The sequence below is a fragment of the Hyaena hyaena genome, unplaced genomic scaffold, assembly GCF_003009895.1.
Source record: "Hyaena hyaena isolate Hyena2069 unplaced genomic scaffold, ASM300989v1 scaffold_57, whole genome shotgun sequence".
Classification (NCBI taxonomy): domain Eukaryota; kingdom Metazoa; phylum Chordata; class Mammalia; order Carnivora; family Hyaenidae; genus Hyaena; species Hyaena hyaena.
Window position 1 is genome coordinate 1,156,220 of NW_024080690.1, and position 12,812 is coordinate 1,169,031.

The 12,812-nt window shown below is 45.8% G+C and overlaps 1 protein-coding gene across 1 annotated transcript in view; it reads left to right on the forward strand.

Annotated features, from left to right (window-relative positions):
- The first annotated feature begins 2,865 nt into the window (after window positions 1-2,865).
- The window catches only part of SNRNP200 (small nuclear ribonucleoprotein U5 subunit 200), a 28,586-nt gene continuing 18,639 nt past the window's right edge, over window positions 2,866-12,812 (forward strand). Inside the window, exons 1-14 of the mRNA XM_039231723.1 lie at window positions 2,866-3,012; window positions 3,493-3,656; window positions 6,299-6,470; window positions 7,149-7,341; window positions 7,826-7,881; window positions 8,798-8,896; window positions 9,276-9,428; window positions 9,538-9,637; window positions 9,819-9,955; window positions 10,543-10,626; window positions 10,724-10,897; window positions 11,189-11,326; window positions 11,552-11,707; window positions 12,266-12,436. Of these exons, the coding sequence (XP_039087654.1) occupies window positions 2,968-3,012; window positions 3,493-3,656; window positions 6,299-6,470; window positions 7,149-7,341; window positions 7,826-7,881; window positions 8,798-8,896; window positions 9,276-9,428; window positions 9,538-9,637; window positions 9,819-9,955; window positions 10,543-10,626; window positions 10,724-10,897; window positions 11,189-11,326; window positions 11,552-11,707; window positions 12,266-12,436 (1,842 nt within the window). The 5' untranslated portion in view covers window positions 2,866-2,967. The remainder of the gene's footprint in view (window positions 3,013-3,492; window positions 3,657-6,298; window positions 6,471-7,148; window positions 7,342-7,825; window positions 7,882-8,797; window positions 8,897-9,275; window positions 9,429-9,537; window positions 9,638-9,818; window positions 9,956-10,542; window positions 10,627-10,723; window positions 10,898-11,188; window positions 11,327-11,551; window positions 11,708-12,265; window positions 12,437-12,812) is intronic.

Sequence of the window (12,812 nt, forward strand, 5' to 3'; positions counted from 1 at the left end):
AATGAGACAGCCTGGCTTTGAGGCAGGTGAGGCCAAGCAAGTCAGTTATCTTCCCTGGCTTTCAATTTCTTCATTGGTAAAATGGGGGAAATAAATATATCTAATAGGGCTTTATGGGATTTCAATGGAATCGTGTATGCTAAAGTGGTACTTTACAAATGCTTGCCACATGATAAATGGTAGGTTTTTTTTGTTTAATCTAAATGTTAGTCCCTCCAATCAAACACCTGCTATAAAGCTGTAAAAACAAACGTAACCCGCCCCTCAACCAGAAATCTGTACAGCTTCTTATTGTCTCCTAGAATAAAATGAAAACTCTTTACAATGACATTATTTTTTCAAGAGATTCTGAATTATCTATCCAAATTACTACATTGTTCCATTCTTTATATTTGTCCTTCATTCATCTGAATTGTTTTCAACAGTTCCTAGAACATATCTCTGGCTTCCTGCCTTCATACTTTTGCTGCTTCTGTATTCCCTTGAAATCTCCCCCACTCCCCATCCCTACTGAAATCTAGCCACCCTTGACAGCTGCAGACTGTCGCTCATTCTGTCTCCCCAATCAGAAGGGACTTCTCGGATCTCCCACAGCGCCCCCTTGTGACACTGACTGCACTCGGCTTTTAAAAAAATTAATTCATTCATTTTTGTTTTAAGGAGATGGAAGTTGATTGAATACACCACAAGGGAAGGGAGCGATGGGCAGGAGAGCAAAGGAGAGACTGTCTGCAAGGAGGCAGTGGTGGAGGGCTTTAGTCAAGGGGGAAAGGTGAGGAGGTATGGGAGCATATAGAATTTTCCTTTTTTGGTACCTTACACTAGTCTTTTTTTTTTTTTTTTTAATTTTTTTTAATGTTTTATTTATTTCTAGGAGAGAGACAGAGAGAGAGACAGCGCGAGCAGGGGAGGGTCAGAGAGAGAAGGAGTCACAGACTGAAACAGGCTCCAGGCTCTGAGCTGGCAGTCAGCACAGAGCCCGATGCAGGGCTCGAACCCACGAACCGCGAGATCATGACCTAAGCGAAAGTCGGACGCTTAACCGACTAAGCCACCCAGGCGCCCCTACACTAGTCTTTTTAATTGCAGTTACTGGTACATTTCAGATTTAAATAACCTTCAGTGAGACCTCACCTTGAGTCAGCCAACTCACTGGTGCTTTTAACACTACCGAATTTAATCATAACACTCATATGAGGAAAGTTTTATTGCCTCAATTTTTAAAACGTTTATTAATTTTTGAGAGAGAGAGAGAGAGAGAGAGAGCGTGAGTGGGGGAGGGACAGAGGGAGAGGGAGACACAGAATCTGAAGCAGGCTCCAGGCTCTGAATTGTCAGCACAGAGCCTGACCCAGGGCTCGAACCCAGGAACCGTGAGATCATGACCTCAGCCAAAGGACGCTTAACCGACTGAGCCACCCAGGCCCCCCTTATTGCCTCAATTTATGCATGACAAAATGATGCTCACCCAGAGAGACCAGGTAGCTACCTCAAAGTCACAATGCCACCAAGGAGCAGAGCTGTTGCAAGGACTTGACTGTCCCCTGGAAGGCCAGGTTAGTTAAACAAGACTGTGGGCAGGGCTGCAAACTTCATGCAGAGCAGCGGGGGGAGCATGCGTATTCTCCAAGGGCAGCAAGTTGCTGATTAGTACTGGTCATGTAGGTCATGTAGGAATGTGGGTCTCATGTGGCCAGTATTCTGATTTCTCCATAGATGCTAAAAGTCCAGATTTTTCGTGAACTATCCCAATTTTTAGGTAAGGAGCCAATAGAGAGCCAAACAAAATATCCCTGCAGGTCAAATTTGGCCCAGGGAACTGCTAGAGAGGATAAATTCTGTGGATTAATACCCATCTTCCCTTTCATTCCTCTTTCAAAAGTGAACAGACTCTAAGTGAGGTAACCATTCAGTTATTAGCTGCCATTCCACAGGGAGAACTGTTTCCTTGGGGAAAGGCAGGGGTGCCTCCCGGCCCAGGGGCTTTGCCCTTGAAGGAAGGAATTAAGTCACTGTCTTCAAGGAGCTGGTCCTGCCAAGAGGGAGCCTTCACCAATGTTCCTTGGGCTCTGCAAAGGAATGAGACAAGCATTTAGGAGCAATAGAAGGCCCCAGCCGACCCAGGAGGAGGGTTTTGTAGGCATGCATGGGTTTTAGGTGGGATGGGTGGGGGACAATTCTTTCAATTGTTAAGTACATAATTGAAACTCAAAGTAAGATACCGAACTCACACACACACGGGTTTTTTTTCCCCAATGTTTATTAATTTTTGAGACAGGGACAGAGCGTTAGCAGGTGAGGGGCAGAGAGACAAAGAGATACAGAATCTGAAGTAGGCTCCAGGCACTGAGCTGTCAGTATAGAGCCCAACGCGACGCGGGGCTGGAACTCACGAACTGAACGTGAGATCAGGACCTGAGCACGCGAAGTCCGACGCCTAACCGACGTAGCCACCCAGGCGCGCCCCCTCCCGCACCTTAAGCCGCTGGCTGGGTTCTTCAGTTTCCTCAACCAGAAAAGCAGCTAATTATCCCCCCTCCTGCCAGTACAGCTTACAAAACAGTATCCAGAATCAGGAAGAAGTGGGTTTGAATAGGGGACTAGGCAGGCGTACGTTTCGCTCTGATGTGAGGAAGCCGACGGCCGAAGCCCCAGGCTGGAAGCCTAGGAAGGAGGCGGGGTGAAGCCTATGAAGTACGGGAGGGCGGGCGGAGGGGGTGTGTCTTAAGTCCCAAGGGGTTGCGTCGGCCCCACCCAGAAGGCCACGGGTAAGTGCGCGCTATCGCCGGAGACACGCCCCACGCATACTTCCGGCGCGCGACCCGGAAGCGGAAAGGAGCCTGTCTCCGTGCCTGTCGGGTGCGTCAGTCCTGCGTCGTTGGGGCCGCACGGGAGAGCAGAGCGACGGCGTCTCAGAACGTGTGGTGAGGGGAGCCAAGCTCTGAGAGACCCCCGGCAGCCGCGGCCATGGCGGATGTGACCGCCCGTAGCCTGCAGTACGAGTACAAGGCGGTGCGTGTGGGCTCGGGGGAGGGCCCGGGCTAGCGAGCCCAGCGGGGGGCGGGAGGCAGGTCCGAAGGCCTGCAGGTGAACCGCGACAGCCGGGAGGAAATCAGACCCGGGCTGAGGTGGGGGTGCAGGACGACACGAATAGCCCCACTAGGATCTAGGGCGGGTGTGATGGGCTAAGAATTCTGCTAGGAGTGTTTGTTCCCTGTTCCCTCAGCTCTGTACCCGCCCCCTTCGGTATCCCCCACCCAGCGAACCCCGCACTTTTCCCAGGGGTGGATTACTATGGGCAGTATTAGGAACAAGGATCGTTCCACTGAGTTGATCGCTCTTTCATCTTAAGGAAAACCACCTATTCCGACCGTGCGTTTCGGCACTCAGTTGCTTCAGTTCTTGCTAAGTTTGATATCAGAATTGCATTCCTGTGGTACAAGAAGTGGCCCTCCTGGTGTCCGAGCTTCGATAATATTGTGATCTTTTCAGAACTCGAATCTCGTCCTTCAAGCTGACCGCTCTCTCATTGACCGGACCCGCCGGGATGAACCCACAGGAGAGGTGCTGTCCCTGGTGGGGAAGCTGGAGGGCACCCGGATGGGAGATAAGGCTCAGCGGACCAAACCACAGATGCAGGAGGAAAGAAGAGCCAAGTGAGTACCAAGGAGAAAATGATTTTTCTTCAGATGCAAAGTCTTTGCTTGAGATTTGACCAACTTTTTTGCTGAAATGTTTGGTGCAAGATGAGAATTGGGGCATTAGAACAGCTTAGTGAAGGTAAAAACAGAACATGAGAGTTAAAAGAGTCTTTGGCCTCAATAAGTATACTTGAAGTGAGACAACTTTTAGAACTTTTTTTTAACGTATATGTTTCTGGTCCATAGAAAGATCTTAATTTTCTCCACGGTATTTTCAGGACCCTTGCTGTTCTCTGTCTCCATAACTCTCTTTCTTCCATTATGAACTTCCTACCATTACTTCTTTCTTTTGCTGTTACCCACTTCCTACTTTTGTTGTTATAGACTGACGTTCAAGCATCCATAGTATGAAAGACAGGTTTTTTTTGTTTCATTTTGGGTTGTGTCTGTGTGTTTTGTTTTTTTAACCTTTTGGGGAATATATATATATATATACACGTGTATGTATATACGTGTATATATATATAAATAAATATAAATGTAATTAAATAGATATATATACACACACATATATTTTATTGTTTATTTTTGAGAGACAAAGTGTGTGTGTGTGTGTGTGTGTGTGTGGGAGAGGAGCAGAGAGAAAGGGAGGCAGGATCTGAAGTGGGTTGTACACTGATAGCAGAGAGCCCAATGTGGGGCTCAAACTCACAAACTGCGAGATCATGGCCTGAGCTGAAGTTGGACGCTTAATCCACTGAGCCACCCAGGCACCCTGGGAGATATATTTCAAACCTTAAAAATAACTGAACTTTACTTCATCTTTATGTTAAAAAAATTTTTTTTAAACTTTATGTTTGAGAGACAGAGCCAGATTGTGAGCAGGGGAGGGAGATATAGAATCTGAAGCAGGCTTCAGGCCCTGCACTGTCAGCTCGGAGCCCAGTGCAGGGCTCAAACTCATGAACCACGAGATCATGACCTGAGCCGAAGTCAGACGCCCAGCCAACTGAGCCACACAGGTGCTCCTCATCTTTATGTGTTCAAATCCCTGATCATCTCTGTTCCTTTTTAATGATGAAATTTCAATGATTTGGAGGCCAGTTTTGATAAGTTATATTTGTTTTTGTTTTGTAAGATTTTATTTTTGGGGTGCCTGGGTGGCTCAGTTGGTTAAGACTCTGACTTTTTTTTTAAGTTTTTTTTAATGTTTGTTTTTTTTTGGTGTTTTTTAAGTAGCATATATTTTATTTTATTTTTTTACGAATAGTTTATTGTCAAGTTGGTTTCCATATAATAGCCAGTGTCCATCCCCACAAATGCCCCTCTCCGTGCCCATCTCCCCCCTCCCTCCCCACATCCATCAGTCCTGTTTTTTCTCAGCATTCAAGAGTCTCTCATGGTTTGCCTCTCTGCCTTTCCCCCATTTCCCCCTTTCTTCTCCCCCATGGTCCAATGTTTGTTTATTTTATTTATTTATTTTAAATATTTTTATTTATTTATTTCTAGAGAGATTTATTTATTTCTAGAGAGAGAGAGAGACAGCGTGAGCAGGGGAGGGTCAGAGAGAGGGAGCTACAGACTCCGAAACAGGCTCCAGGCTCTGAGCCGGCAGTCAGCACAGAGCCCAACGCGGGGCCCGAACCCACGAACCGCGAGATCATGACCTAAGCGAAAGTTGGACGCTCAACCGACTAAGCCACCCAGGCGCCCCAATGTTTGTTCACTTTTGAGAGAGAGCGAGAGACAGAGTGTGAGCGAGAGACAGAGTGTGAGCAGGGTAGGGACAGAGAGAGAGGGAGACACAGAATCTGAAGCAGGCTCCAGGCTCTGAGCTGTCAGCATAGAGCCTGATGGCAGGGCCCTAACTCACAAACCAGGAGATCATGACCTGAGCCAAAGTCAGATGCTTAATGGCCTGAGCCACCCAGATGCCTCAACCCTCTGACTCTTAATTTCAGCTCAGGTCATGATCTCAAGATTTCGTGAGTTGGAGCCCTACATCAGGCTCCATGCTGACAGCATGGAGTTGGCTTGGAATTCTCTCTCTCTCTCTCCCTCTCTCTCTCTGTCAATAAATAAACTTAAAAAAAGAGAGAGATTTTATTTTTTGAGTACTCTGTTACACGCAACATGGGACCCGAACCCACAACCCCAAGTTCATGAGTTGCATGCTCTACCAACTGAGCCAGCCAGGCACCCCTTGATTAGTTATATTTGAAAGGAATAAATACATCATTGTTTCTTTACCTTGCAGAGTATGGCTCCCTTTCCAGGTTTGTTAGAATTTGTTGAGAATCAATAGTAGTAGATTCCTCTGGATCCTCAGTTTCTCTGGCTAGAAAAAGGAAAGGTATCTGAGGTGTGGCAAGTTGAAATTCAATTGTATAGTGTTGTTTATGCTAACTACCCAAAAAGGGTTGTCCTTTTTCAAATAAATGAAGAGCCTGTCTCATTGCAATGTTTAGTGTGTCTAGTGAGAGAATAACAGAGGATTCCCTTCTTGTTACTGTGTCCCATAAACATGGCCAAGTGGGACTCATTTGTTGAGGTACAGATTCATGTTTTTAAATGTTACCTGTGTGCCATGAAGCTGAGGAGAGGAAGTTTTGCCTTTGTGGGGAGGTTCTGCCTCTTCAATATCATGTGTTCATTAGGCGGAGAAAGCGTGATGAGGACCGACATGACATTAACAAGATGAAGGGTTATACTCTGCTCTCGGAGGGCATCGATGAGATGGTGGGTATCATCTATAAGCCCAAGACTAAAGAGACCCGGGAGACCTATGAGGTGCTGCTCAGCTTCATCCAGGCTGCCCTTGGGGACCAGGTGAGGAAGCCAGAGGGTGAAGCCATGTTTTTGGAGAGAGAGTTGCAGCTGGGAAGCATCAGAATAACCTTGATTGTGAATTTTCCTTCCTGTGGGCCATAGTTTGTGGAACTGGCTAATATTTACTGTTGTGGAATAGCACTTTACATGTCTTCTCTTTTTCAGTCCTCATATCAGCTTTATGATTGGGTCCTATTAATATTTATTTTTCATTTTACAGGTGAGAGATATGAGGCAAAGAATAGTTAAGTAATTTTCCCATGTGACAGAGGTAGTATTTTGCAGGGCAACCATAGGAGCCTGGGTATTCTATATCTGGAATCTGTGCTCTTCACCATTGCATGTGTGTGATTAGTTTAAGGGGATCTTGGAATCTCAGAGGCTCTGGTGAGGATAAAGAATTACCAAAAGTTTGGTGGGTTAGAGGAGCACTGGGGAGCGCCTCTGCCACCTGCAGAAATGTGCCAGGCTGTCATGGAATCTGGGTCCTGCTTAAGACCAACTACCTAATCTTTTTAAAAACAGATGGGTCTTCCTTCAGTTGTGGCCTATAATGCAAGTAGTCAGAATCTGGTAGGCAAGTTTTAAAGAAGCATGGCTCTTTGCATCCTGTAGTCACATAGAGCTGATCAGTGACGTTCTAGGTCTTGTTCTAATTTTTTTTTTTTTAACCTCTAGCCACGTGATATCCTTTGTGGGGCAGCTGATGAAGTTCTAGCTGTTCTAAAGAATGAAAAGCTTCGCGACAAGGAAAGGAGAAAGGAGATTGACCTGCTGTTGGGTCAGACAGATGATACCAGATACCATGTGCTAGTGAACTTGGGCAAAAAGATCACAGACTATGGTGGAGACAAGGAAATCCAGAATATGGGTAAGTGAGTTTTTTATGTCCTTGTCTTATTAAATGATTGCTTTTGACTTCTAAATTTGATCTTCTAGCCTCAGTCATTAAAACCTTTGAACATGTCAGTGAGTTCTCATAACCTTTTTGGTGTTTGAGGAGTTGTGATTGATAAATCAGAATCCCTAGATTACAGCAGCCATTCCTTACTCTTAAGACCCTTTTGCATAGAACCTGGGGGAAAACTTGGGCAGAGCCTGTGTGGGGTCAGGGGCCTGGTACACTCAGGTGGTTGAGCAGGCAGTGCAGGGCTATATCCAGAATTGGCAGGTTGGAGAAGACCGCAGAGGTGGCAGTGTAGATGGCTCTCTTATTTTAAGTGTCTTAGTCTGTGGGTCCTGAGATTATAGATCTGTGCTGAGGACAGGCAAGTCAGGCAGGTGGGGAGGAATTAGTTCCGCAGTGCCTCATTTCACCAATTTGTTATTCTTTTTCTTATTCCTTATCATCACAGATGACAACATTGATGAGACATATGGTGTGAATGTTCAGTTTGAGTCTGATGAGGAGGTGAGTTGAGTGATAAGCAAACGGACCCAGTCTATTCTTGTTTTTTGAAATTGTTAAGGTTAAGAGGGGACCACTTCTGGTGTAAAGAAGCTCCCTAACTTAAGCCAGATAAATTTTATGTTGTTTGTTGTATGGGGTCGAACTCAGGCATTATATTATTTTGCTAAGAATTTGCTGTGGTTGTCTTTAGGGATTTATAAAGCAAATGTAAACTGATAAGTGTAAATATATAGTAATTTAAAATAAATAAGTGGATCAGCAAAAAGATAAAAAGTACAATGTGGACCTACGTTGAGGGCATACACCAGTGATTTGCTCCGTTTTAATCTATCATGATAATTTTCTACTTTTCAGTTCTGTGTCCTGCCAGTTTTAAAAGAATGCACATTTGCCCAAGAGCATGGGCATATTTTGTACATGTTTGTTATGCAGCAGCCACTGAGATTTACCACCTAATCAGAATTTCTTGGGGCGCCTGGGTGGCTCATTTAAGTTTCTGACTTTGGCTCAGGTCACGATCTCATGGTTCATGAGTTTGAGCCCACATTGGGCTCCATGCTGGTGGTGCAGAGCCTTCTAGGGATTTTCTCTCTCCTCTCTCTCTCTCTCTCTCTCTCTCTCTCTCTCTCTCTCAAAAAAAATAAGGGAGGGAATGTAACAAAACTAAGGGGAGAAGCAGAAGAGAGTAGAAGCATCCAGTGAATCCATGCCAAGTGGACTTAAGAGTCATGAGGTCATTCAGTTAAATGTGCTATGGAGTAAGGCTGACCCTGGCTCCAGTAAGCTATTGCTTCCCCCCGCCACCCCCAACTACTGCTCTAACCATGGATCCAGTTTTAAGTGATTCATGGGAGAGGTTCTGTGGTGATGCCAGGGTTATCTCCAAATCATGAGTTGGGGTTGGCTGTTTCTGTAGGAAGGTGATGAAGATGTGTACGGGGAGGTTCGAGAAGAGGCGTCTGATGATGACATGGAAGGGGATGAGGCTGTGGTGCGCTGCACCCTTTCTGCTAATGTAAGTACAGTTTGTTCTTGCCTGTCGCTGCAAGGTCGGGGGATTTCTGGGTGTAGCATTTGTTTCTCCTATGTAGGTCCTGCTATATATTACTTACCAAGCTACCCTTTTATAGGAGCCATAGTAAACATTCAGTGTCTTGATTTTCTTAAGATTTTAGTCGCTCATTTCTTTCCAAAGGCATGTGTTGATGCAATCTTAGTTTGGTATACCTTTGAACTCCGTATAGCAGAGTTTTGTTTTGTTTTTTTTCCCCTTATGGAAAGTCCTCAAAGGATGGTAGGCTCTGGGTGGCAGGCAGAACTTTGTTGCAGGATGATGAGAAAGCCGTTGGTGCAGACAGGCATGGTGTGAGCTAAGTGCCTGGTTACTTTTATAGCTTGTAGCCTCGGGGGAACTGATGAGTTCCAAGAAGAAGGATTTGCATCCTCGGGATATTGATGCATTTTGGCTACAGCGGCAGCTCAGTCGCTTCTATGATGATGCCATTGTGTCACAGAAGAAGGCAGATGAAGTGTTGGAGATTTTGAAGGTATGGCCACGATGTTGCTTTGTGTTCATTGTATGTATCTCAGCAGATGGGACAGTGGATGGAAGCAGATGGCTGCATCCTTAATCATGGTGTTACCTTCTCTCTGCAGACAGCCAGTGATGATCGGGAATGTGAGAACCAGTTGGTTCTGCTCCTTGGTTTTAACACTTTCGATTTTATTAAAGTGTTGCGACAGCACAGGATGATGAGTGAGTATATAGTGGTCCTTTCTGGAGCATGTACGTGGTGTGTGTGCGTGTACGATGGAGGGCTCTGTTAATTTTCATCGCTTCAGTGCTTCTTTAATTTGCTTTCTCCCCCAAGGTTGAAGTTTGATTTTGCCTTATCCCCTTCTTTTCACCATCCCTTTCTTCCTTTTGCTCTTGGCAGTTTTATACTGCACCTTACTGGCCAGTGCACAGAGTGAAGCGGAAAAGGAAAGGATCATGGGCAAGATGGAAGCTGATCCAGAGCTCTCCAAGTTCCTCTACCAGCTCCATGAGACCGAGAAGGAGGATCTGATCCGGGTAAGGGCTGCATTGGTTTATCTGTCTGATTCAGGAGCTAGACTGTTTGATTCGGAAAAGTGACATTAGTTAGAAGATTGTAGTGTAGAGCTGAATTCCTATTAGAAGAGGGAGTTGAAGAAGTAATTTCTCTGAATTCTTTGACGTTTGTCACTGGTATAGATTAGAATCCACATATTCACATTGGTGTGGACAAGAGACTGTTGACTTCCTGTGGTCTTCACCAGCACCATGGGCCATTCACTCTTTGTTTACGCAATAAACCACGGTATCTACTGAAACACAGCGACAGAACACATATGCTGGCTGAACACAGGACCCACACTTCTACCTTTAGGGTTAGCCCTTGATGCTGAATTGTTGAATGTCTGCTTTTGAAATTCCTGCGCTGTGCATTGCCCTCTAAAGCTATTTGCTTTCGTCATTGTGGTGGTCCCCATGGCAAGTATCTGAACATAAAGGGCCATCTTTCTGTTTGGGGACTTACTGGTCAGCAGCTGTGAGTCAGGCTTAGTTAAGCAGGGATTTGAAGGGACTAGAACCTACAGTGGTGAACAATTGTTGCTTTATATCTTTCCCTGTCACAGGAGGAAAGGTCCCGGAGAGAGCGAGTACGTCAGTCCCGAATGGACACAGACCTGGAAACCATGGATCTGGATCAGGGTGGAGAGGTAAGTATCGGGTCATTTCCAAGGCTGTGCTGGATGGAAATCTTACTTGTTCACCTTCCTCACTTTGTTTTTTTTCCTTCCCTCCGCCTATTCCCAGGCACTGGCTCCGCGCCAAGTTCTGGACTTGGAGGACCTGGTTTTTACCCAGGGGAGCCACTTTATGGCCAATAAACGTTGTCAGCTCCCTGATGGGTCCTTTCGTCGCCAGCGCAAGGGCTACGAAGAGGTGCACGTGCCTGCTCTGAAGCCCAAGCCCTTTGGTTCAGAAGAAGTGAGTGAATTGCTTGTCTCAGGTTGCTGCTTAGCTCCCTTCCAATATGGATTTCAACCCATTGGCCAAAATGTGGCCTTGTGTCATAGACGGTTTATCCCAGAAATAGAAGTTGCTTCAGAGTTTCCTGTTTTGATTTTGAGCCCAGGGGACAATATTGAATCTCTGGTCTGGCCTTTGGTGGACAGTTACTCAGGGGGAGTGCTAGGAAATGCAATCCTGGCCATCCTGCAAAACAGCCTTCTCAAGGGTGCTGCCAGTGTGACATGTGTGGCTTTTCTTCCCTTCTAGCAACTGCTTCCAGTGGAGAAGCTGCCGAAGTATGCCCAGGCTGGATTTGAGGGCTTCAAAACGCTTAATCGGATCCAGAGTAAACTCTACCGTGCTGCCCTGGAGACAGATGAGAATTTGCTGCTGTGCGCCCCTACTGTAAGCACTGCCCTGGCTGCTTTGCTCCTGTGGGGAGTCCTGTATATTTTTGATGGCAAGGTGGTTCATCCTCATCCAAATCCTCCCCCAGTTCTTTTTTGTTTGATGGGAAAGATGTTAAATGGTAGGATAAAAATCTCAGGAGGTGCTCTGGTGTGTTTTGGTGATAAGCCTGCAGAAGTGAGGGCAGGTAAACAGGCCTTCTCATCCTTGACTCTGTCTTAGGGTGCGGGTAAGACCAACGTGGCCCTGATGTGTATGCTTCGAGAGATAGGGAAACACATTAACATGGATGGCACTATCAACGTGGATGACTTCAAGATCATCTATATCGCTCCTATGAGGTCTCTGGTGCAGGAGATGGTGGGCAGTTTCGGAAAGGTAAGGGGGTAGAAAGGTACCGGGAACAGGTCTAGTGCATCACTGCTGGAGTGGGGCATCTCTGGAATGCCTTGTATGGTGTTTCTCTTCCACTTCAACGTGGAGCTTGACCCAGGTCCAGAGTATTTCTGAAGCAAGAGTGTCCTGGGCCTGTCTTGGACTTTTGCGTGGATGTAGCATTTTTCTGTTACTGTCTCCAAGGCAGTTTTCTGCTTGGAGAAATCCAAGTTATCCATGTTATCCATGTACATTACTGAAGAATTTATGAAACACTCACAGGATATAATTGATAATAGACCTAGTGGTGGTATTATAGGTCCTTTTATCTATAAGTTTCCATTTCTCCATCAGTGTGCAGATGTTCCAGAGGTTTTTTGCTTCATTTGCCTGAGTATAAACTTGGGGGTTTATTTTAGAAGTATGTGTTTGTGTGATTGATCTAGTTCATTTGATAGTTCCCTGTTGTGTCAATACCTCCTTTTAGTACCCTACGTTCAGACTTCCCAGATAAAAGCCGCCTTCAAACATTCTTGCCTGACGTGCCTCTCTTCCACCTAGCGCTTGGCGACCTATGGCATCACTGTTGCAGAACTGACTGGTGACCACCAGCTGTGCAAGGAGGAGATCAGTGCCACTCAGATCATCGTCTGCACCCCCGAGAAGTGGGACATCATTACCCGCAAGGGTGGGGAGCGCACCTACACCCAACTTGTGCGGCTCATCATTCTGGTGAGCCGGGAATGCTTGAGCACATAGAGACCAGGCCTGGTCAAGGAGGATTTGCTGGGTTATAACGGTGTTTCTTTAGTGCTTTCCTCCAGTCACTAGCCTTTATGATGACAGCTGTTGTCAGTATTGCTGTTACCATTAAATGAGAATCTGCCCCTAGTTGAAAGATTTCTGAGGAGGTGCATGGTGTTTGCTATGTTGTTCTTTATGTGTCTTTTATGTCTAAAATGTTTTGAAATATATGTAAACAGACAAAACAAATTGTGTCCTCTTCCCAGGAGGGCTTTATAAATAAATAATCTGTTCTCACTGGGAATGAGGAAGGAATCAGGATATTGTGTTCCAAATATACAGAGAGCACCCAGAGAAGAATGAC